This window comes from Sminthopsis crassicaudata, chromosome 3, assembly GCF_048593235.1.
Source record: "Sminthopsis crassicaudata isolate SCR6 chromosome 3, ASM4859323v1, whole genome shotgun sequence".
NCBI classification, from domain to species: domain Eukaryota; kingdom Metazoa; phylum Chordata; class Mammalia; order Dasyuromorphia; family Dasyuridae; genus Sminthopsis; species Sminthopsis crassicaudata.
The window spans coordinates 252,196,376-252,223,405 of NC_133619.1; the positions used below are offsets into that span (position 1 = coordinate 252,196,376).

General features: G+C 30.9%; 1 protein-coding gene across 1 annotated transcript in view; it reads right to left on the reverse strand.

The window, feature by feature from the left end:
- LOC141559459 (lipase member I-like) overlaps positions 1-19,922 on the reverse strand; it is a 43,063-nt gene extending 23,141 nt beyond the window's left edge. Inside the window, exons 1-3 of the mRNA XM_074297328.1 lie at positions 19,791-19,922; positions 13,633-14,018; positions 7,896-8,004 (exon numbers count right to left, since the gene is read on the reverse strand). Of these exons, the coding sequence (XP_074153429.1) occupies positions 7,896-8,004; positions 13,633-14,018; positions 19,791-19,839 (544 nt within the window). The 5' untranslated portion in view covers positions 19,840-19,922. The remainder of the gene's footprint in view (positions 1-7,895; positions 8,005-13,632; positions 14,019-19,790) is intronic.
- Positions 19,923-27,030: the final 7,108 nt, after the last annotated feature.

Genomic DNA, 27,030 nt, shown 5'->3' on the forward strand with positions numbered 1-27,030 from the left:
TTTTGGAATTCTTAGGAAGATTCTGAAGATTACTTGGCAGAATAATATACCAGACACTGAGGTCCTTTCTCAAACTAAACTGCCAAGCATCCCAACTCTACTGCCAGAGAGCACTTATTCCATTGGGCTGGCCATATTGTTCAAGTGCCATATGTACACTTGCCAAAAAGATTATTTTATGGAGAACTCACGCAAGGCATGAGTATTTGGTGGTCAGGAAAGCTGATACAAGGACATTCTCAAGGTTTCAAGAACTTTAGAATTTATTATATGATATGGGACAGACTGGCACAGCATTGCCCAGCAAGGCATGCCCTTATTTGCTCTATAAGCAAAGCAGAATTGAATTAGCTCAGAAGAAACATGAAATGTGCAAAGTTAGAGAAGCCACACAAAGTATTTATAGGACTATTTGTATCCAATCTGTGGCAGAGTCTTTTGAGCTTGTATTGGTCTGAGCAGCCCCAGTAGGATACACTGTAACTTGACTCTAGCATAATGATGCCGTTTTGGTTCTCTTCAAGAATAAAGGACAAGAACCAACCAAACATTGGGTGTGCTGGTTTCTTCTTACTCAGGGCTGCATCTCTGCAGCACAGATGGGCCTGGCATTTCTAATCAGCAGAGAGGTTCCCTCAGTTTTCCTGGACTCACACCTCTAACTTCTCACACTATCCAGGAGGTGAAAGTTTCTGCAATACAGGCTGAGGCTCCAGCTAAACCTAGGTTCAGGGTTTTCCACTTGCTATTTCTGAGGAGCTAGCCGGGGGTGGGGGGTGGAGGGGGGTGGTGGTGGTGAGGGGGGGGTGTATTTTTACTATATCCAGGTTAAACCCTAATCCTTTCTTCCAGTTTTCTCAAGTTGTCCTCAAGAGGACTCCTGTTCGTCCCCAAGTCTTCTTTGTTTTTCATTGGTATATATTCACTCTGAGACACAATTAGTTTTATTTGTGAGGGAAATATGGAAAGCTGGAAAATTTCTCACTTATTCTGCCATCTTCCCAGAATCCTTTCCTCATTAAGTTTACTTATTTAGGTAGAAATATCTATTTTTTTAGTTGGGGCTCAGAATACCCATGCATATAATTGCTATTTCTCCAATTATTTAAATCTGATGGGTGAAAAGTGTTTTCTAATTGTGTTCATATAAAAAACTGTGTTTGACTTGACAGGTATACTACTTAATATTTTATATGATCTATGGTAATTTTAAATGGAATTTCCCTTTCTATCTTTGTTGCTGAGTTTTGTTGGTAGTATATAGAAATTCTAATGATTAATGTGGGTTTCTTTTTATATTCTACAACTTTTCTGAAGTTCTTTCAAAATTTTGAAAATTGATCCTGTTTATCACCATATCACCTGCAGAGAGTAATAGTTATTTCTCATTTACTTTTATTCTTTCAGTTTCTTTTCCCATTGCACATGTTTAACCTATATTGGATTACTTGTTTTCCAGGCAAGGGAGAAGGGTAAGAAGGAAGGAGAAACTTTTGGAACACAAGGTTTTGCAAGAATGAATATTGAAAACTATCTTTGCATGTATTTTGAAAAATAAAAAAAAAACTATTATTATTTTTAAAATTTATTTTTCTTGCCTTATTTTGTAGCTAGTATTTAGTACAATATTCAATAATAGTGATGATAATGGAAATTCTTGCCTTACCCCTGAAAGCGTTATGTTTATTTGCCTCAAAGATAATGCTTGGTCTTGGTTTTAGATAGATACTACTTATTATTATAAGAAAGATTCCATTGATTAGAATTTTCAACTGTGTTATTTTTTAGTAAGAAAGGATGTGGTGCTTTTCAAAGGCATTTTCTACATTCATTATATAATCATATGGTTTTTAATCAGTCTCATTATTAATATGGCCAATTATGTTCATCATTTTCCTAATATTTAACTGTTCCCTCATTGCTGATATAAATGCCAAACAGTTATGATATGTTTATGATATACAATCTCTTTGCTGGTGTTTTTATTCAGATTTTTTTGCATCAATTAAGAAATTATCCTATACCATTTCCAATGACCTTGTGATGAAGAGATCCATCTGCACCCAGAGAGAGGACTGTGGAGACTGAATGTGGATCACAACATAAAATTTTTACTTTTTGTTGTTGTTTGCTTGCATTTTGTTTTCTTTCTCTGTTTTTCCTTTTTGAACGGATTTTTCTTGTAGAGCATGATGATTGTGGAAATATGTATAGAAGAATTGCACATCTTTTAACATATTTACTTGCCATCTAGGGAGGTAGAGGGGAAAGGGATGGAAAAAATTTAGAGCACAAAATTTTGCAAAGGTGAATGTTGAAAATTATCTATGCACATGTTTTGAAAATTAAAAGCTTTAATAAAAAAGATTTAAAATTAAAAGTTGATATACATGTATAATCAGAAAAAAGAAAACAATAATAAAAAAGAAATTATCCAATAGTTTTCTTACTGTTTCTTTTTCCTCTGCCTGATTTAGGTATCAAGCCATATTTGGGTCACAAAAGACATTTAATAGAACTCCCTCACCTATTTTCCAAATAGTATATATAGTATTGAAATTACTTGTTCCTTACATGATTGGTAGAATTTCTTTGTAAATTCATCTGGCTCAGGGGATTTTTAATTAGGGAGCTTGTTAATGATTTCTTTAATTTCTTTTTTTTAAATACTGTTATTTCAGGATTCCATTTCCTTCTCCATGAATCTGGGCAATTTACACACACACACATTTGCAAATATTCATCCACTTAACTTAGAGTATTAGATTGATTTGGGCAAAAGTATCTCCTATACAAATAATTTGATTTTTTAGCTCAAATTAAAACAAGTGGTTTGTCTATTATACTCTCTCCCATCACTAAGAAGTCCCCAGCTTTTGGTTTTATTTGTTAATTAATTTTTTTTTTAAACTGTCAGTTTTATTTACTTCTCTTTTGATTTTCAGGATTTTCTCCTGTTTAACTTTTAACTATTTAGATGCTATTCAGTACATATATTTTAGTATTGATATTATTTCGTTACTCATGGTGCTTTTTTTTTTTTTTCCAAAATGTAATTTCTAGGCTTACTTCTTTTAATTCGGTCTATTTTTTTTTGTTTTTGTTTTATTTGAGATTATAATTCATACCTCTACCTTTTTTGCTTCAGTTGAATCATTATCCATTATTTTAACTCTGTGTGTCTCTGTTTCAAATGTGTTTATTAATAAATAGCATATTGGTGGATTCTGGTTTCTAATTAATTTTGTTTTCTCATTCCATTTATATTTACAGTTATGATGGCTAATTCTGCACTTTCTGCAATCTTATTTTTTGTTGTTGTTGTTGTTGGTACTCTATTTTTATTCTGTGCCTCCCAAAAGTCTTTTTTTTTTTTCTTCTGATCATTATCTTCTTTTATCTCATTCTCTTTTATAACCACTCCTCTTCTCTTATTCCCTTTTTATCCTACTTCTCCGTTGGTGGATTTAGTATTACCAGTTGATAAGGTGTGTGTGGGTGTGGGTGTGTGTGAATTAATTTAGATATAAATAAGTTTCAAGTGGAGAATGTCTGATGAAATTGTGGTATATGATTGTGACTGAATACTACTGTGCTGTAAGAAATAACAAGCAGGATGCTTTCAGAAATATATAGAAATATTTACTCATAAATAGACATATAGTGCAGTGAGAAGAATCAGAACACTGTGCATAGTAACAACAATAATATATAATGATCATCTATGAATGACAGCTTTTCTCAGGAATATAATAATCCAAGACAGTTCTCAAAATGACGAAAATGTTATCCACCTTCAGAAAAAGAACTGATGGAATTTGAATGAATATTGAAGCATGTAATTTTTAAATTTTTATAGGATTTTTTAAAAATCAGGTTTTCTTTTGCAACATGGCTAAGGAAAATATTATATAACATATATGCATACATATATAAATAGATACATGTCATATGTATATATATGTGTGTATACATATATGTGTATATATACTTATATAAATATAAATATATATGTATATATATATATATATAAATATATATATAATCCATATCATTTTTTTTGCCATATTAGGAAGGGAGGGAAAGAGAGTGGAGAAAATTTGGAACTCGAAATTTAAAAACTGAATGTCAAAAATTGTTCTTACATATAATTGGGAAAAATAGGAAATTATATTTAATCAGAAAATTAGAAAAAATTTAAAAAGAAAGTATTTGTGATCTGTAGGCAAAAATCTTCCAGTCAAATAGTAATGTCTAGTACTTATTATTGCCTTTCCATACATAATAGAACTAACTTCACTAAATCCTTTATTCAAATGTCCAAAAAAATGTGTAAACCATCTTCCCTCTTGCCAGCAACCTATTATTGTCTTCTGATTTTATTTATCATAAGAATATCAGTCTATATGAAGTTCAACCATTGCAGTAATATGCTACTTTTTATTCATTTATGAAGAACTATCTCACAATAAGAATACCAATAATTAATTTAGCATTTATCAATAGCATGAAAATTAAATGATTTTCAATAACTGCTTTTCCCCATTGCCATTACCCCCACTGTTTAGAAGGAACTTATATAGTATTGAAGTGTCTTTTATTTTTTCTTTTTGTCTTCAGTTTCTAAGTGGAATGAATTCATCATGTAATTTCTAATATACTAATAGAATCTGTACATATTTTGAATCAGTCCTTGACTTTTTAATTTTATAGGATCTATCAAAGATTATGCTGTGAAAGGCGTAGTTTATGAGCACCAATATTGAGTATTGACTATACCAGAATCCAATGACATATCATAATAGTACTTTGTTAAGCCTGGTTACTAGGCATGCCTAAGTACAATTAGATACTAAGTTGGTTCTTTTGGCAGCTATTTCAGTCTTCATTGATATTGAACTTATAGCCATGAAAATCTCCATATTTCTCTCAGATGAACTTTTTCTGATGTCTCCTCCATATCTATAGATTTTTTTATTAATAAAAATTCCAGGAATCATAGTAACTTCTGAAAATCACATAAAAAAATAAGGAAGCTGCATCTTCTGGGCAAAAATCTGCAAATGCTATTAGAAATAATTTATCTTAATGCAGTTCCACAGGTAAAATAGTGCTGTTTGATAGAGATATCTTCTCTTCCACTACTAATTTTTTTTTACCATGCTAATTCTCTGTCATATTATGAGATCTTTCTTCTGAGGAAATACTTGTGAACCATAGCTGTGTAGTCTTAATTTTTATCTATGCATAATGTGTATGAGAGACAAAGAAGTAATAACTATATCTCTAATGACACGTGGTAGTGATTTGACTGCTCTATAATAGAGACTGTAAGAGATTTTTCTGGACATTTGGAATGATGGAATAAGATCTGGTACCTGGACATATGTTTGTGATAGAAGGTCTAGTAATTTTACAGCAAGTAAAATAAGAAGAGATAAAAGATGCTGAGGACAGATTACATAATTTTTTTTTTGGTAAAGCGTATGCAAAATGATTGTTGAATATTAAGAGTAGTTATTGAAAGGAGTGTGATTGAAGAACCAAAGGAAATCCTAAAATTTTGAAAAGCTCAGAAGTAGATCAATTATGGAGTCTAAATTGTTGGACCTGATTCTATTCTGAATGCTTAGAGAATGAGTTTTAAGACCAAATGACTCCTGCCTGTGCAATATGCTGGATTTTATGTTAAAATGTAGTGAGTGATATCAGCATTTGGGACACTATAATGATGTAAATATATGTTTGGTATAACCTTGATCCTAGTAGTGTTCATATGGAAAAGGGGAGTTAAGGGATAAGTGAATGGAGTATGAATCAGTATGTGAGCCTATTTAATGGCAGATGTGAAATGATTATTAATGTATACATATGTATTTCCTTGAAATCTTAATCTTCACTTTTTAAAGAATCAGTACTATTGTGTTATTTCTTTTTGCAGTTGAATTACATTGTTCTTTATTATTTTAAGAAATTAAATTCTCTATTCAGAAAGGCTGTATATCATAATTGATAAAGAGATGGCCTTTGAATCAGCAAGATCTGTGCCTAAGTTCACAACCCTGACACATATTGGCTGTCTTCCCCTGGAAAGGTTTCATCCTTTCAGCACCTCCAAGCAACTCCTAACACTAAATGCTAGAGAAATGCCGATCAGGATTGTTTTGAGATTTTCCTCATTTTCTCACAAACATTCCTGACACTGATTTAATATTTCCATCACCCTGATTTTTTTTCAGGAATAGAACAGATCATCTTCTTTAAGTTTATTAATTTTTCAATACTGCCTTGAAGCTAGAAGGCTATTAAATAATCATTTTTTGGATCGTGAGCAACTTTGATGTATTAACTTATTCTTGTTTTTGTATCTTTCATTTTGAAGCAGACCATCATTGGGTGATGCATTGATTTGCATGTGAAATAGATTTAAATGAGGGAGAGTTGCACAAAGTCATCAGCCTTACTCTTTCCTTCACAGTCATTAAAGTTCCTGGGCAGGACAAAAGTCAAGATAACTGGCAATGGTCTAGGGAGTTCAATGGATAATTTTGGGATTTTCTTTGTCTGACTAAGATCTAAGTACTCCACAGAACGTACTTCTATCATCTTCATGGCCACAGGAACATAATGTTCCCAACCCATGCTGAGGAAGTCTTCCCATGTTTGGGGTAAATACCCCCTAACTCATTGATAATGGTTTTGATACCCATCAGTTATCTTCAATCTTGTTTATCTCATCTTCTGAGGTTTACTATGGCATAGATGCTATGCATGTTATACCTCCTTGGAGTTACACATGAGAGTTGAATGTCAGGTGCACACCAAAGGTTAACAGCAGCCCTGAAAAGGGCTCAGTAAGCCATCATCCCATTAGTCCTTTGAACTTTTTGTGTATTTATTTACAAATTTACGAATAAATGTGTATATGTAGGATTTTTTATCTTCACTACTTATTTTCAAGGTTAAAGCTACTCAGAATTTTCCCCCATTTAATAGTATTTTATTTTTTCCAATTGCATGCAAAGATAGTTTTTAACATTTATTTTTATAAGGTTGTGAATTTCAATGTTTTCTCCTTTCCTGAGTTCTTTTCCCCCTTCCCAAATAAGCAAACAAAATGACATAAATTATATAGATTATACATTTATATTGTATAATTGTACATTTTAAACATATTTCCATTTCAGTTATGTTATAAAATAAAAATCAAAACAAAATGGAAAAACAATGGGAAAAAGAATAAGAAATGAAAATAGTATGCTTTGATCTGCATTCAGTCTCCATAGTTCTTTCTCTGAATGCAATGACATTTTGCATCACAAGTCAATCATTGTCCATAGTTCTTTCTCTGGATGTAATGATATTTTCCATCACAAGTCTATTGAAATTGTTTTGGATCACTGTATTGCTAAGAAGAGATAAGTCTATCATAGTTGATCATTGCACAGTTTTGCTCTTACTATATATAGTGTTCTCCTGGTGCTGTTTCACTTCCCTCAGCATTTTTTCATTTAAATATTTCAAGGTCTTTTTGGAATTTGTCTGCTCATCATTTCTTGTAGAATAATAGTACTCCATTCCATTTCATATTCCATTGCATTCAATACCACAGTTTATTCAACCATTTCCCAATTGATGGGTATCCCTTCAATTTCCAAGTCTTGTCACCACAAAAAGAGTTGCTACAAACATTTTTGTACATATGAGTCCCTTTCCCTTTTCTACTCAGAATTTTTAACAGAATGATTATATATAAAAGCAGGAGCTTCCATTCTTTCCCTGTTAATTGCAGTTGGAGAAGAGATTTATGCTGGAGGCTTAAGGCTCTAATTCCCCCTAAGATTAATCAGTATGGAGAAAGTGCTTTAATTAACAATTCAATTTAAATTACTTACCAGTAATTCTCCCAATTTGACCACTAAATATGCTTCCAACATATCCTGATATATGAGCTCCAAGGCTTACTCCTATGAAATGAAAAGACTGAAGAGAAGTTCCAAGTTTCTGTAATTAAGAATATATTATTATGGTTTATATAAATACTAAAATAGATCTTTGATCAGAAATGTGTCAAGTTCCAAGACATATACTTTTCCATTTTAATTCAAAATGTGAGTTGCAACATTACAATACCCTCATCAGCTCTATCAATAGCCACCTTGTCAATTTTTTCACATCTTCATTGATATTACCTCAGCCATCATTAGCATTGTCCTTAAGAAGTATCTCAGTCTTTGAAATTGCTTAGTGATCCTTTTATGCCTACATTTCTATCTGTACCCTAAAGAATTTGTTTTCCCTTCTTCATAGCCGCGTACTCTTGATCTTCTACAATACTCCTTAGACATGTCATTTTTATTAATATGGCACTAAGAAAAGAACAAAAAAATTGAGAGAACAAGCATAGATAGGAAAAAACCTATCTTTTTGTAGATGATAGGACAGTTTACTTAGAACTCTAGAATATCTGCCAAAAAGTAATCGAATCAATCAACCAATTTGCAGAATATAAAACAAAACCATACAAATCATCAGTATTTCTACATATCACAAAAAAAATTAACAGAAAGAGAGGAAATTATTTTGAAATAGGTACAGGGCAATATCAAATACTGACTATTTAACATAACAAAAAACATATCTGGGACACAATTACAAAGCATTCTTCACACAAATATCTAAATAAATTGGTCATGGGAAGATTGTCAATATAATAAAAATGACTGCTATCTAAGTTAATTTCATTTTCAGTGCCATATCAATCAAACTTCCAAAGGATTATCTCATATAAATAGAAAAAATAATATAAAAATCTATCTGGATAAATAAAAGATAAAGAATACCAAAGGAATAAATTTTAAAAATGGAAAAAAGGGAGCCTAGCAGTATCAGATCTCAAATAGTACTACAAAGCCATGATTTTCAAAATGACTTGAAAATTGATCATAAATAGAAAAGTTATCAAAGGAACAGTTTAGATATACAATATATAGAAGTAAATGAGCATGGTAACAGTGTGTGATATTTCAAAAGATTCTAGCCACTAAATCAAGAACCCTCTATTCAACAAAAATCATTAAAAATGGGAAAACCATATGACAGAAACTATGTGGGAATCAGCATTTCACAGTGTAAACAAATATGCCTGTGATTTATGAATAAAAATGATATCATAACCAATCCTGCTTGATTTACTAGTATTGTAACAGTTCATGATCAAACAAGAGAGGTTTATAAGAGGTAAAAGCAGACAATTTTGATTACATAAAAGTAATTTTTTAAACAAATAAAATCAGTACAGTTAAAATTAGGAAAGAATGAAGAAACTGAGGAAAATCTTCACAGAAAAAAACTTTTCAGTCTCATTTTTAAGATACAGAGGGAGCTGAGTTACTTATAGGAATAAAAAACATTCTCCAGTTGTTAAATGATCAAAAGACATGAATAAGACAGTTTTCAGAAGAAATTAAAACTGTCAATAATCATATAAAATTATTTACATCATTAATAATAGAGAAATGCAATTTAAATAATTTTGAACTATAATCTCAAAACAATCAAATTGGAAAAATTGACCTCCCAAAATGAAATTGACAAACACTGGAAAGAATATGAGGAAACAATAACATTAAAGCCCTGTTCCTAGAGTTGTGAAATTGCCCAAATATTTATGAAACACTTTAGAACTATGCCCCTAAAGCTACTTAACTTATACACATGCTTTGATCCAATGATGCCACTACTAGGTTTATACTCCAAAGAGATTAAGGAAAGAAGAAAAGGATCCAGAATTACAAAATAATTATGTCACCCTTTAGGTGGTAGAAAAATATTTGGAATATTTGAAGAATCGCCAAACAAGATTTAGAATATGAAGCTGAAGGAATACAATATGTGGTGTTACAAAATAAGAAATGAAAGGTATGAAAAACCTTAGATAAACAATGAATACAATAATGCAAAATGATGTGAATAAAACCAGGGAAGTAATTTGTAAAATACTAAAAAGGATTTTCTTTCTTTCTTTCCTTCCTTCCTTCCTTCCTTCCTTCCTTCCTTCCTTCCTTCCTTCCTTCCTTCCTTCCTTCCTTCCTTCCTTCCTTCCTTCCTTCCTTCCTTCCTCCCTCCCTCCCTCCCTCCCTCCCTCCCTCCCTCCCTCCCTCTCTCTCTCTCTCTCTCTCTCTCTCTCTCTCTCTCTCTCTCTCTCTCTCTCTCTCTCTCTCTCTTTCTTTCTCTCTCTCTCTCTTTCTTTCTTTCTTTTTCTAGTTAGCACCATAGCTGGTATATAGTAAGCATTCATTCAATAATGCTTGCAGATTTACCTCTCACAGGATTATGTTGAGGATGAAAAATGTTCTACATATCAGTGATTCTCAAATTGTAATCTAGACTCTCCCTGAATATTTTCCAGGTTTCTATGAGATCTATGTTTTTTTATATAATTATGCTAATATTTTAAAATCTCTAATACAGTAAATATCAAAAATATAACTCACATAATCAAAAACTGAAAAATCCTCAATGATATTTCATATTTTAAGGTCCCCTGAGACAAAAAAAGTTTGATAACTCTTTTTAAAAAATGCTACCTATCAATAACTGTTAAAACCATAATGAAAAAAAAAAGCAGAAATCCTCTTCTTATTTGATTGCCTTAAACTACAAAGTAGAAAGATCTTTATACTGGAAACCCTAGAAAAAATGGCTAATAAAGTTGATAGCCAATCAATGTGATGAGATACTAAAAACAATACTTAACTGTAATGGATGAATTTCTGTCATTTGGCTCTGATACTCCAACTGGCAGGAATAAGACAAATATATATATATATATATATATATATATATATATATATATATATATATATATATATATATATGCCATGTAAAAGATAATACAGAATAAAAGAATCTTGAAGGACTTGAGAAATACATAGTATCTTTCCCTTTTCAAAGAAAGGAAAAGAATAATAAAATCTGTTAACTATAGGCCAAATGAGTCAAAGTTCCACTATCATTATCTAATTATCTTTATTGAATATATCATTCCACTGATGCTGCTTACTTAGCTTTACAGCCATATATCTAACTCTGTTGATTGTATTTTTTTATGAAATCACCTTTCTCATTTTTTATAACACAGTAGATTTCCATTACATTCATATACTGTAATTTATTTAGGCAGTACACTTGATAGATACTCTACAAGTTTTCAATTCTTTCTAATGTAAAAAAGTTCCTATAAATATTTTTGTATATATGGATTATTGTCCTCTTCCTTTGATCTCATTAGTGACCTAACATATCATATAAATAGGTCAAAGAGTAACTAGAGTTTAATAGATTTTATACATAACTTTGTACAAGAGTTCTAAATTACTTCCCAGAATGGTTGAAAAAGTTCACAGGCCCATAAATAGTGTATTGAAATATTAGTTTTCTCAGACCCTTACCAGCATTTACCAATTTTCTTTTTTGTCAACTTAGCCAATTTGGAGGGTATGTATGTGGTATTACTTTAAGTTGTTTTAAATTGTGTTTCTTTAATTATTTGTAAATTAAATAATTTTCCCATGGCTATTGATTTCATTCCTCTGAAAATTGATTACTTGTTTCTTGATAATCTTATTCTTATAAATTAAATTCAATATTTATCATGAATAAAATTTAAAGCAGAAAAAACTTGAGGCAAAAGTATTTCCCCCTAATTTTCTGTTTTCATTTAAATTTTATATGCATTAGTTTCACTTATATAAAACATTTTTATATTATATAATCAAAACTGTCCATTTTACTGCCTATGAACCTATATCTTCTTTTTTTCTTCATAAATTCTTTCCCTACTCATAAATCTGATAGGTAATTTTCCCCAAGCTTCTCTAACTTGTTTACAATGTTACTTTTTAATGTTCAAATCATGCATGCATTTCAAATTTACCTAGATATATGGTATCAAATGTTTATCTATACCTTGCTTCTATGAGACTTATGTCCTAGTTTCTCAAAACCTTTTGTCAAAAAGAAAGTTAAATACACTATCTGAAATCTTTTGGTTAAGCAATCACCAATTTATACTTGCTTCTGTACATAATCAGTTAGTTCCACCAATCAATCTCTCTGTTTCTCAGTCTGTACCAAAGTATTTTTGACGATTATAGCTGTGCAGAAGACTTTGAGATCTGGTATTATAGGTAGCCTTTCTTCTCCTTTTCTTTCATTGATTCTCTTGATATGTAGGAAAAGATTGAAGGCAAAAAAAAAAAAAAAAAGAAATGGCAAGTGATTAGAGAGTGTCATGAGCTTGAAGAGATTTCATGTGATAGTATAGATAGAAGACTCTGATGTACTGTGCTCCTTTGGATCCCTTAAGAGTCAGACATGATTAAATGACTGAACAACTCTTGATATGATAGACATTTAGTTTCATCATAAGCATTTTGTTATTATTTTTTTAAATTCTACCAAATAATCTTTTGATAGTTTGAAGTGCCAGTGAATATAAGTAATCTAATTTAGGTACTGTTGTCATTTCTATTATATTTCCTCAGCCTACACATAAACAATAATTAAGTCTCCAAATATTTATATTTGTCTTTGTTGAGGAAAAACTGTTTTATAATTTTGTTCACAAAATATCCATGCATATCTTAGCAGACAGATTACCAAGTATTTGGTGCTGTCTGTTGTTAATTGAAATTAAATTTCCTATTCTATCTCTTCCTCTTATATTTTGTTGGTTCTATAGAGAAAAAAAAAGATGATTTGTATGAGTTTATTTTGTATTCTATAAGTTCACTGAAATTGTTAATTGTTTCAATTAGTATTTTAGTTGACTCTCTGGTGTTCTAAAACTAAAACATTCAAATCATCTGCAGAAACTAATACTTCTATTTCCTCTCTGCCTATCTTCATTCCTTCAATTTTCCCCTTTATCTTTTTGTAATAGTTATAGAGAAAAGCAACTTAATTTTAAAGTTTTTTAGAGTATATAAACTTTAAATGATTTAGAAACTCCACTTGATGATCATTTCAAAAGCTGGATTAACACTATCCATTGCCTGCCAAGAAATGATAGATGCATAATGACAAATACATTGATTTTTAGTCATGAGTTGTAGTTATGGCAACTGATTTGCTAAGCCATGTATTTTTGTTTTGAGGGTTTTATATTTTCTTTTCTAGCATTGTTCTTTGAAATGGGAGGAGGTAAAGTGTGAGGGACAGATAATTAATGTGTAAAAAATTAAAATTCAGAAAGAGAAAATGTAATTCAATCACAAGTGACATATTTAGCTGTTTTATGACAAAATATTTTTAAACCTGTAACATAGGTGCTTTGCCAAAAAGGCCTTATTTTAGTACTATTTCAGTAGAGTTCTAATGATATTTTACTTTTGGTCGACTTCATTGAATGTTAGCCTATTATTATTTAGGATAATTAGTAACAGCAAATCACTCTCCTTATCTATCAACAGCTTAATTCATCCTTCATTCCTTCTCTCAAGTTTTACTTTATAAAGAATGATTTTAAAAGAATGAAAAATTCATTTTGTGATATTTCTTAATATACGTTCACATTAATTCATCTTTTCTTTCATATTTTTTTTTCAGGCATACAAATCCCCAACTTACCATCATCCTTTTAATGTATTCTCTCAATACTGTAGCAACTTTCCAGCATCTTTTTACAGCTCTTTGATAAAGTAAAGTTGTAGCACCCTGATTCCAATCAACTACAATTATATTCACATCTTCTAAAGACAATAAAGAATTTACAAATTTGTGAAGCCATACTGGGTTTGTGCCTAATGGTCTATATCCATGAACAATCCAAATTGTTTTCTTGGTGATATTGAAGTTATTATTAAGTTTATAATCACTTGTAAAAACAGGCTGAGCACAGTTTATATCTTCTCGTGTGAACAACAGCAGCCTGACTTTTATTTTTGGCTTAAATATATCAAGAAAAGCTTCCTTTATATTCAGTTCAGTAAATTCAAGACAGGCATTTGTTGTACCTGAAAAGCAAAGTATCAAAACAGTCAGCATGCTACATTTGAAGTAATATTCAATATTCAAAATTTTTTGAAGTCCATATAGAAAAAAATGGAGAAAGTAGATTTTATCCACTCAACTTTACTCCCTTTTAAAATAACCTATTATATAAATATTGCAAAGAAATGAAGATCCACTAAATATGTTCTTCAAATGACTTAGATAAAATACACTTTATATTCCTTTCCTTTCTGCCTAGCAAAACCCAAAATCAAAAGCAAGTAACATTTGAACAATTGGGATACAACTTAGAATAATGGAAAGAGCATTTCTTGGGATACAATGCATTGTTGAACTATTGTCTCATTCCTTCTTATGTATGAAATATACATTCCTATGTATACATTCCACATGTCACAACCCCTCTACTGCCACCACCTTGATTCCTTTAAAAGTGTTTGAAATATTGCTAAATAAAATTTAAGAAATTTTTGTATTTTCTGTTAAATTAAGGTTGTCACTGATTTAAGTATAAGTTCTTATATTTTCTTCTAAACACACAAAAGTTGTAAAGAGTATCATATTAACAATTAGTACATATGATTTCTTTTCAAAATATAATTAATCCTTAACTTTCATAGAAATAACATTCATCACAAAAGAAAAGATATGAAGTCAAAACACTAATGTTGATATATTGAACTTATGAGAGAGAGAAAATTGGTTTTCTACAACCAAAAAAAAAACCCTGTAATATTATATTACAGATCGCTGAAAATATACTGTTTACATATAATTCTTTATGACAAAACATAAATTCTGATAATGTTCATTTTTTTCTAACCCAGTAACCATGAAATACATAAAATGTAATATACAGAATAAAGTTGTACACAAAATACATTTTTTCTTACTAGTAATCCTAGAATTCTATAATCTATTTTTGCCAACATCTCTATTTAAAAATAATTTTAGACAATATTCATTTTATATAACATATAGTATCATAAATACTATATAGCAAATATACTTCTTAAAACTAAAACTTTTTTTTAAAATAGTTTTTATTTACAAGATATATGCATGGGTAATTTTGCAACATTGACAATTGCCAAACCTTTTGTTCCAATTTTTCCCCTCCTTCCCCTACCCCCAGATGGCAGGTTGACCAATATATAAAACTAAAACTTTTAAAAACCTGAACCTTACTTTCTACTCTATAAGATGGTAGTGTGAGGGCATTTCTGTAAACCTTCATATCCTTGAGATTGTGCTGAAATTTAGTCATCATGGGCAAAAGACACCAAAACTGGCAAGAACTCAATATCACTTCTGACATTCTGTCATTCACCATAGGTTGAGATCATAAAGCATATACCAGCCTGGTGTATTATGAACATCTACTTCAGTCACCATTTAAGATCCTTAAGGATTTCAGAGTATGGGATTATAACAGAAGTTAATTGCCATTTAACCTTGAGACTGGGATTGATGATGGGATCAGCAAATAATAAAAACATGACATCAAATACTCCATAAACTTGCACAAGTATTAATTGAAATTGAAAACACATATACATATATATATGTATATATATATATATATATATATATATATATATATATATATATATATATATATATATATATATATATATATATATACATCTTTTTGTCCCATTTAAAGGTTTAATTTTCTCCCTTTCTTTGTCAAAAAATCACCAAAATAAATTAAATCTTGAATTATATAGCATCTCAAGTATTAAGTTATACTGAAAATGCAATTATTAGCTTTCACCAGATAGTCTAAACTCTAGCATATATCTTTCATTAATAGTTTTTATTTATAGCATATATCTTGATGAAGTTTGACAAAGATATGGTGAACCCCTGGCAGGACCATCAGGCTGCCAAAAAAAGGATGACCTGTCCATTTTGGAAAAATTCTAAGCCTATCTACAATATAATCACATGTGAGCAATTGTTACATTTCCAGCAAGGTAGATAGACTCAACATCAAAAAGTAAAATGAAACAAATATTATTATATCTGATATAACTGTGAATTTTGTGTTTATTAACCCGAGTTGGAGATGGATTGCCACTCACAAAAGGGCCCCAATTTGAGACATGAGTTTCCCTAAAAAATAGGATATTAGAAAATGACATACAAAAGTTCAGAAGAATAAAAAAGCACAGCATCTAACAGAATAGACAATTGAAAGTGCTTGAAGTCAGTAGGCATTACAGTCACTGAAAGATCATTGGAGGAAAGATGAATAATATTTTTATGTAAAGAAGAACTAGCTGAGGTATAAAGTCCTTTAGTACTATCTAGTTTGAGAGATGGCAAGTCCCTCAATGGCTTGAATATAATGCTTTTCTTTCTTGAAAGAGCTTATCATAGCTTCAGAAAACCAAGTGACAGAAAAGCAGTTTTGTCTAGGAGGACAAGAGAGAAGCTAAAAAGGCAGAAGTGGAATAGAGGAAATAAGAGATCATTGACTTTTATATCATCTAGTTGTGATTAATATTAGGTAATTAACCTAATTTTGTAGCTCACAACTAAGTATATATAGTGCATGATTGCCCTTTGCCCCTTGTTCCTCCTTCGCCACTTGCATAGAATAGTAGGAGAATGCAATCTAAGTTTATAATTGGATTGGATAAGTTCAGAAGTTCACATATATCTTTATTTAAATTTATCTTAGATTTAGCCAATGTATTTATCAGTAATCATCCTTTTGAATCTTGAACTTATAGTGTATTCTATACTTTTCCCTCAAAGAGAATTTCCTATAGGGGAAAAAAATCATCCTTTATTTAAATAGACAATATAATTTAAAAGTATAAACAGGCCGTAAGAGAAAAACCAAAGTTAAATAACAAAAGTTATGGTAAGGAATTATAAAAAGATAAACTGTTTGCAGCATAAAGTAGGGAGACAATACACTTAAATACCCAGAACCTTGTAATCATCAAGGGCCACAGAAGGAATCCAACCAGACAAAGGGCTTTGGGGTGGTTCTGTTATGCTTCAATGTTATGTTTCAATGATTTTAAAAGAACAATGGAATATGAAATGGAAATAGAATAGAGAAATATACTGTGAAGTTGGAGAAGGAAGAAGAAAGATAAAAAAAATTCATACAATTAAGGTATACAAATGAAAGTCAATAAAAATAAGGAAGGGGTGAGTGGATGAGTGTGAATTTTACTCTCATGTGTACTGGTAAAAAGAGGGAAAATACAGACACAATTAGGTACACGAACATATTTCACTCAAGAGGGCAATAGGAGGAGAAAGGAAGAATAATGGAAATTTATTTAAGGAAGTAAAGCAAGGTAAAAAAAGGTAAAACAAAATCTAAGGAAATACAAAAAGATATATAGCAGTTATGCCTGTGGTGAAAAAAAATCAAAAACTGTGGGGACATCCATCAATTGGGGAATCCCTGGAAAAAGTTGTAATATACAAATGTTATGGAATATTATCTTATGTTTTTGTAGTGTAATAATTTAATCAAAATTTATAATATAATTGCATTACAATAATCATAGTGCAAAATATAAGAGCATCAGGAAGACATTATATTTTAAAAGACCCTCAATTTTAAACATGTTGATGAGGCAGGTATCAGAGAAATTATTTTTAAAAAGTTTCTATGTTTCAGTAAGAAGAAATGAGAAAGACCAGAGGTTAATAGATTTCATAGAAGGTTGATTCCTATTTATGTAATGAATGCTAAGATGGCTGATTAAAGTGTGACACATCAGTAAGGAGATAATTTAATTTAATTTCTAAAAAAGTGTTTGTACAACTATCTATTGCAAATAATAAAAAGGCAAAGAAAATTTTAAAAGAACCCTCCAAATTAAACATATACTTTATTCTTCAGTGACTTAAATATAATTCTGGAAATAGAAATAAGAAAGGCCAAAGGTTTATAGATAGAACAGAAATTTTACCCCTCTATAATTAGCACTGGATTTTATTTTTAATATTTGGGAGACATTGGACTTAGTGAATACCAAGTAACATCACAAAAGTGGGATTGGTTAAATTTAGTAGATAAGAATCTCCTAACTACTGATGTGTCACAATTTAATCAGCCATCTTAGCATTCATTACATAAATAGGAATCAACCTTCTATGAAATCTATTAACCTCTGGTCTTTCTCATTTCTTCTTACTGAAACATAGAAACTTTTTTAAACCACTTCTCTGATACCTGCCTCATCAACATGTTTAAAATTGAGGGTCTTTTAAAGTTCTGTTAAGAATTTCCATATATTTCTAACCTCTGTAACAGATGTGAGTATGTGAGTTATATTTAAGGATGATTTTCCTGAAGGATGTTTTGAAAATGTTTTTTATCAGTAGTATAATGAGAGATGAATAAATGCTCGATGACATGTTTCTTGTTGATTTTGGATATATCAGTAAAAGCATCCCTATTGATTCCTTTGTCTTTCCAAGCGGAAATTATGAGCCAATCTCCTATTTAGCTATAGCTTTCTATTGTTTCCTCATTTTATTTATCATAATATATAAAACTTGATATGATTCAGGTCTTCCAAGAATTTATCCACTCCTTGGTCACAGAAACCTTGGTTCAAAACCACAGGAATTTTAGGAGCACTGAGACATTCCTGCCAGGCAGGTAGCAGAAACATCCTACCTGCAATATCTCCATAGTGGAGGAGAGTGATCTGTGTTTTACACAAGATTTGCAATAGCCTAATCTATCTCAAAATATGCCCTGAAGAACTTGTAGAAAAAATGTCCAAATGGATTCATATCAAAATTTTTTTAAAAAGATAAAAATCATATCCCAAAATTTTACTTATTTATATTACACATAAGGAAGGAAAACCAAATTATTCTGTTTTTCCTTTGAGATGCCACAGACCATATAAAGATCATACTATGTACAGAACATACAAATATGTATTTATCAAAAATTTCCTATATTACTATACTACTGATACTATAAGGTATACTGTGTCTTCAATCCCCATTTGAAACACATTAAGATCAAATTCAAGTTTTCTCAATTTATGCATGCACAGTCATTTTTATTTATCCTTGTATCATTTTAAATCTCTGCTCCAATAAGACAAAGACCCTGAACTTGAAGAAAACTTTTTTTAATTTAAGCATTTTTGTTTTATGCCAGACGTCATCAGGGAGTCACAAGATTACTTTAAATATAACTTCTTTGTTTTTGTTATATGTCTGTTATTGTAAATGCTGACCTTAAAGTTCATAACACTATTGATTTATGACATTTGTTTACTTTTGTTTGCCATCAAATTTAGTCTTCTTTCATTGAAATATATTCAGTAGCAGGATCAGATAAAAAGATATATTTTCTATACAGAGTTTTATATTTTACTTGGTTTAAATATTAGCAAAATAATTTAAGTTGCTCTGGAGATGTATACATTTACAAATTCAATTACAGAGAAGTGTGAAACATTTGAAATTAATTTTAAATTTTTGTTGTTGTTGTTAGTTTCACTATAATTTTAACACTCTCACTTGTATTATGTTTAGATTCACCAACTTTTAAAACATAAGCAGTGGGTTTTATTTTAATTTTTCATATTATAAACAATTATATTTAGCATCAGTTAAGCATATGTTCATAATTTTTAATACTTGTCAATATGATAAATATGATAAATAAACATTAGGAAAACTCTATCCCTAGATCAAAGATCATGTTGAACTTTATATAGTGATTTAATATTTTCTACAAGTATAGGTTAAATAATTAATAGGAGTCTTACCAGATCTTGCCCAGCATATTAAGGAGAGGAAAATATATAATCTCTGCATTTGGAATTCAAAATAGCACAAACATTCAAATTCACAAAGGAAAATAAATCCTTAATAGGTTATTTTTCTCTTTTTGTAGTATAGCTACACTTCTCTGACTGCAGAGAGTAGGTGGGTAAAGATAGACTAAAACTCTTTTCTTGACCTTTTGTTCTCTACTGCTCCTCCTTCTTTGCTTAAGAAGGTGGGGCAGCTTCTGTTCCCTCAAGTTTTTTTTGTTTGTTTTTTTTTGTTGTTGTTGTTTTGTTTTGTTTTGTTTTGTTTTTTGTTTTTATTTTTTTACCTTCAGTAAAATTTTGTTTCCTTTAAGCCATAGTTTCAACTCAGAGTTGTGCTCTTTGTCATATTGTGGGATTTGGGTAAGCAAGGAAAAAGATAATCATACTAACACCTCAGCTACAGAAAGCTTCATTTATAGGGCAACCACCTTTTATCAAGAATACAGCTAAGCACTAAGGATATAAAGAAAAACAAAAATCCCTCCTCAAGGATCTAATGTTTCAGCGGAGGATACAATGTATAAACCATTAGGTATTATAATAATAGTAACAATAACAATAACTAACATTTATATCATGCTTGTTATATGCCAGGCATTATCCTAGGAGTTATATAATCATCCCATTTGATATGAGAACAACCCTGGGAGATAGATCTTATTATTCTCATTTGGCAGTTGAGGAAAGCAAAGCAAGCAAAGGTTAAGTGACTTGCCCAGGATTACACAGCTACTAAATGATTTTAACTAGTGGGCTTGATTCCAAATAAAAGGAACCGGACCCTCATCATGGAATGGTGTCTTTTCTGATGGGTGGTAAGCTTCTCTAGAGAAGGGATTGAATGTCTCTCTTTTTTTTATGTTTATTCCCAGAACAAACAATGTCTGGGCCATGGAAGGCACTTCATAAATATTTAGCTAACTGAATTGAATTAATTAATATTAGGAGGAACATTTTACCTATCCAGTTAATATATTAATTGATCACAAGTCCTACAAAAATTGAAGATATAAAGACATAGAGTGATAGAGGAAAAATGAGGAGGAGAGAAAATGAGTGTGATGCAAAAGAATTATGAAAATAAATTTAACAGCTTGGTAAAAGGACACAAATTTACTGGGAAAAGAAAGAAATTCTTAAAAAATAGAATTGAAAAGGAAGCACAAAAGTTTACTGAAGAAAACAATTTCTTAAAAATTTGAATTGGGCAAATAGAAGATAATGATTCCATAAGACATGAAAAATCAATAAAAGTCAAAAAATAAAAAAAAAATAAAGAAAATGTTGAATATCAAATATCAATGGAAAATGCCAGAGGATAAAATAAAAATTTTAAAAAGCCATTAAGAACCTCCTGAAAGAGATCATTTGGAACGATTTGGAATCAGGCCTCAAGAGGTATAAATTGTAAATCCTCTTTGACCCTGCAAGGGTTCGGTTCTTGAAGAGGACCAAAATTATATCACTATGTAAAAGTTGAGTTGCACTGTATCTGGCTGTGGCTGATCAGACCAATATGAGCTTGGAATGTTCTGCCACAGGTTGGACACAAATATTCCATATGAATTTGGGGGTAGCATCTCTAATTTTGCACATCTTGCATTTACTCATAGAGCAAAACACCTTTTCTGATGAGGGCATGCCATGCTGGGTGGTCTGTCCCAGTGTCTCCCATTTATGCAATTTACTCTAAAGTTCTTAAGAGATACCTTGAGAATGGCCTTGTATCTCTTTTTCTGACCACCTTGTGAGCACTTGCTCTGTGTGAGTTCTAAACAAGTTAGGGCATATAATTGTGATGCCGTACAATAGTGACAAGCAAGAAAATTTTTGAAAAACGTATATGAATTAATGCAAAATGAAAGGAGCAGAATCAAGAGACTAATGTGCATTATAACAGCAATATCAATTGTAAAAGACTTAGTTATTACTATTAATAAAGTGATCCAAGGAAATTCCAAAGAACACATGATGAAAAATATTAGCCACCTCCAGAGAAAGTACTTATATGCACTGAGTACAAATTAAAATATAGTTTTCAGTGCATTTTTGTTGTTTGTTCTTGCTTGATGTGGCTAATATGAAAATATATTTTGCATGTTTTCACATGTATAATTGATATTATATTGTTTACCTTCTCAGTTGTGAGAAGGATAATCGGAAAGGGAACAAAATTCAATTTTCTCAAATGTTTAAAATAGATAAATTATTTTAAAAATAAAGCTTGTAAACAACCTTAATTGAATATTCAAGTATAAATCATAATTAATAAAACTGAAAGAAAATAAATTAATAAACATATTTAGGAAGTGTGGTTTTGGGGAAAAGATAGTCCACTGGTTCATTTGACTTTTTAAAAGAATTACCAACAGTAAAAAAGAAGAAAAAATTCACAGTCAATGAAGAAAAAATAAAGGAAAGGATTAAAAACTATTTTTCCCAATAAAAGTGATCATCTAAATGAAAACAATGAATATTACAAAATATAAAATGCTTAAATTGGCAGAACAAAAAATAAACAAGTTATATAAACTTATCTCAGAAGAGAAATTGAATAATCATAAATGAACTTCTAAAAATAACAAAAATAGATGCATTTATAAATAAATTATATGAAATATTTAAATAACAATTTACTCTAGGAAGTATCACCAAAGAGTGATACTTCAAAGGCCAGAAGCAGGACATTTGACAAGGTATCCAAAGCAGGACTGATTCACCCAATAAGTATAGCGTTCAAAATTTTCTCACTTGGTCTGCCAATCATTTTAGCACTCTAATTTTAAGACCTGGTATTTGGTTCTAACTCCACTATCTATTTTGATACTCTTTCTGGATTCAACTATTAACACCCATCACACTGCCAAGACAAGTGTTTCTTGCTCAGGAACTTCCGAGTTGAACTGAGTTGACATATGTATAAATATTTAAATTCACCTATAAGCAAATTCCAATGCTTTATATAATAAAAAAAAAGATTTATATATTTTAATATATCTCTCCTGACTGCTTACCTGGATTTCACTGATGTTTCCAGAAACTCATCTTCCAAAATCAGCTCTGAAGCTCACACCACCTTAATGCCCCCAATCCCTTAAGTTGCTCCATCTTTGGCTGGAGAAGGTCAATATCAAAGAGTTTTTCTCAGAACTTTTGTTTAAGGAGAGGACCAGGGCAGTTACTTCATAATTTCCCACTTGGCTGCAAGACTTAGTCATATCTCTTGGCCAAGTACTTTCTCTCTTTATATCCCCATATCTTTCTTTTTATTTGTAACCTCTTTCATTAGATCGTGGACTCCTTAAGGGTTGGGACTGCTTTTAGTATTTCTTGGAATCCCTAGTGCTTAGTAAAGTTCCTGGCACACAATAGACATTTAACTGATTGAGTTAATGGTTGAGTTGAGAGAACAGTTAATTCTGAACAATTATCTGGTGAAAATACAGCCACATCTCTCTGTTTAGGATCTTCTAGAGATGTGGCCAGAGAAGAATTGTAGTTACTCCCACAGCCCATCATTCTAAGGATATCCAGAAAAATTCCTTAGACATTGGACATAGAACTGAAACTTCTTGATATTCATTTGACTTGTGCTCTTTCATTTTATGGATCAACGGTACCCTTTACTCCTTCCCTATTTCCCTGAAAAATTCTGAACTCTTGTGAATGTAGGGTCTGTCACAAAATCTACCAGTTTATAAGTAGTATTGATATATTTTGTCGCTAAAAATAGTAATAGTGGTTCCTCCCCTTCTCCCTTCCCTTGATAGCCATAGAGGAATACACATATTTGTGTGGTTCAGAACTAACAATTCCTATGGTAATTTTAATCTTGGAACCTTCCCTTAGGGCACCCTCCCAATCTTTATACAACCTTTAAAGCTGTCAGTAGGAACTAAAGTTTAATCTATTTATCACTGCTGTTTATAATGTATATAATATAACAGTTTTATTTTGCATTTCTTTAGTTGCTAGCCTGCCTGTGCATTCTTTGGTCTGATCTCATGTCTAAATTATTAGGATTATTTTAAGGAAGCATTGATAACAGAAATCAAAAAATGTCCTTGGTTCACTTCTCAGCATTGAAGTGTAATATTTCAAATAATTGTAAAAAGATTTCTAGAGAAAAAAAAAAAAAACTAACTGAAATTTCTGGGAGCCACCAAGTTTTTAGCAGCAGAGAAGATTTTAGCATTTATTACTGAAAATAATAATCTTAGTTCCTGTATGCACACTGTGCCCATTTAGTGATCTCTATCTCTGTTTTGTTAGAATGCCAGCTGTCCAGTCAATATCAGCAAGTTTCCTATTAATGGATTTCATTTTTTTTTATCCTGGATGTAATTACCATACTTTCTGAGACATATTTCCAATAGGCATTCTTTCATGGCTGCATGATTCTTCCTGCCATCATCCCCTTTCCATAACAACATTATTTATTTGGGAAAATTACGTCAAGTCAAGTACATCAATTATTATGCAATTACAAATTATGCAAATACAAAATAATTGTAAACCTACATGGCATAGATAATATAGGATCCCAGATATTTACTGAGGAGGATAGCATTCAAGATTTCAAAAGAAGCTAGCCCCTTGACCTTCTAAATTGGCCTCTCTTCCATTGACTTTATCAGAACCCCAAAAGAGTCTCTTGCTTGCAATAATATTAATACAATACAAGTTAACCTGGCAAGTTTATTTTTATTGTTGTAAAAAGTGTTGGGAATAAAATCCCCAGAATAGATATGACGATGTTATTTTTGCTTTTATGCAGTTGATAATCTATGGAGATGTCATCCTTCTTTTTTATGTCTTTACTTGATAATCATTTTTAATAATTTCCTACTCTACAAAATAATATGAGTTAGATAAAAGATAAAAGAGTTAAAATAGAATTTTTAAATAGTCTATGAAATTTTTAATGTAGTTTTTTATGGTTTGTTTCTACCACAATCTCTTATTCTAGTAACTTCCCTCTTATAAAGTCTATCTTTGTAAGTAAAATAATTAAGCAAAAAAAAATAATTAGGAACAACAAAAATGCCTTAAAGCATAAACAGCATTCTGCATTCAAATTCTGCCTGCTCTCTTTCAAATGGATGGAAATATGTTTTATCATCTGTCTTCTAAAATAAAAATTAATCATTACATTTATCTGGATTATTTTACTTTAGTGTTATTTTCTTCTGCATTGATGTGGTCAACTTATATATTTTAATTCTATTTTCCTCAACCTGCCATTATTTAAACTGTCTTTTCAAATTTCTCTGAATTACTCATATTTTGGTACTTCTTTTTTTTAAATTTTATAATTATAAATTTTTTTGACAGTATGTATGCATGAGTATTTTTATAACATTATCCTTTGTATTCATTTTTCCAAATTATCCCTTCTCTCCCTGTATTCCCTCCCCTAGATGACATACAATCCCACACATTTTATATGTGTTACAATATAACCTAGATACAATATATGTGTAAATCCCATTTTTTTGTTGCACGTTGAGTATTACATTCTGAAGGTGTAACTAACCTGGGTAGATAGACAGTAGTGCTAACAATTTACATTCACTTCCCAGTGTTCCTTCTCTGGGTGTAGTTGTTTCTGTCCATCATTGATCAACTGGAAGTGAGTTGGATCTTCTTTATGTTGAAGATATCCACTTCCATCAGAATACATCTTCATACAACATTGAAGTGTACAGCGATCTTCTGGTTCTATTCATTTCACTCAGCATTAGTTGATGTAAGTCTCTCCAAGCCTCTCTGTATTCCTCCAATTGGTTATTTCTCACAGAACAATAATATTCCATAACCTTCATATACCAAAATTTACCCAACCATTCTCCAATTGATGGACATCCATTTATCTTCCAGTTTCTAGCCACTATGAAAAGAGCTGCCACAAACATTTTGGCACATACAGGTCCCTTTCCCCTCCTCAGTATTTCTTTGGGATATAAGCCCAATAGCAGCAATGCTGGATCAAGGGGTATGCACAGTTTGATAACTTTTTGGGCATAGTTCCAAATTGCTCTCCAGAATGGTTGGATTCTTTCACAACTCCACCAACAATGTATTAGTGTCCCAGTTTTCCCACATCCCCTCCAACATTCATCATTATTTGTTCCTGTCATCTTAGTCAATCTGACAGGTGTGTAGCGGTATCTCAGAATTGTCTTAATTTGCATTTCTCTGATCAGTAGTGATTTGGAACACTCTTTCATATGAGTGGATATGATTTCAAATTCATCATTTGAGAATTGTTTGTTCATATCCTTTGACCTTTTATCAACTGGAGAATGGTTTGATTTCTTATAAATTAGGGTCAGTTCTCTATATATTTTGGAAATGAGACCTTTATCAGAACTTTTAACTGTCAAAATATTTTCCAAATTTGTTACTTCCCTTCTAATCTTGTTTGCATTAGTATTGTTTGTACAGAAACTTTTTAGTTTGATGTAATCAAAATCTTCTATTTTGTGATCAATAATGATCTCTAGTTCTCCTCTGGTCATAAATTCCTTCCTCCTCCACAGGTCTGAGAGGTAGACTATTCTCTGTTCCTCTAATATATTTATGATCTCATTTTTTATGCCTAAATCATGGACCCATTTTGATCTTATCTTGGTATATGGTGTTAAGTGTGGATCCATATCTAATTTCTGCCATACTAATTTCCAATTTTCCCAACAGTTTTTTTCAAATAATGAATTCTTATCCCTAAATTTGGGATCTTTGGGTTTGTCAAAGACTAGATTGCTATGGATGTACCCTTTTTTGTCCTTTGCACCTAATCTGTTCCACTGATCGACTGGTCTATTTCTTAGCCAATACCAAAAGGTTTTGGTGACTGCTGCTATATAATATAGCTTTAGATCAGGTACACCTAGACCACCTTCATCTGACTTTTTTTTCATTAGGTCCCTTGCAATTCTCAACCTTTTATTCTTCCATATGAATTTTGTTGTTATTTTTTCTGGGTCATTAAAATAGTTTCTTGGGAGTCTGATTGGCATAGCACTAAATAAATAGATTAGTTTGGGGAGTATTGTCATCTTTACTATATTCGGTCAGACTATCCAAGAGCACTGAATGTCTTTCCAATTATTTAAATCTGACTTTATTTTTGTGGCAAGTGTTTTGTAATTTTGCTCATATAATTCCTGACTATTCTTAGGTAGATGGA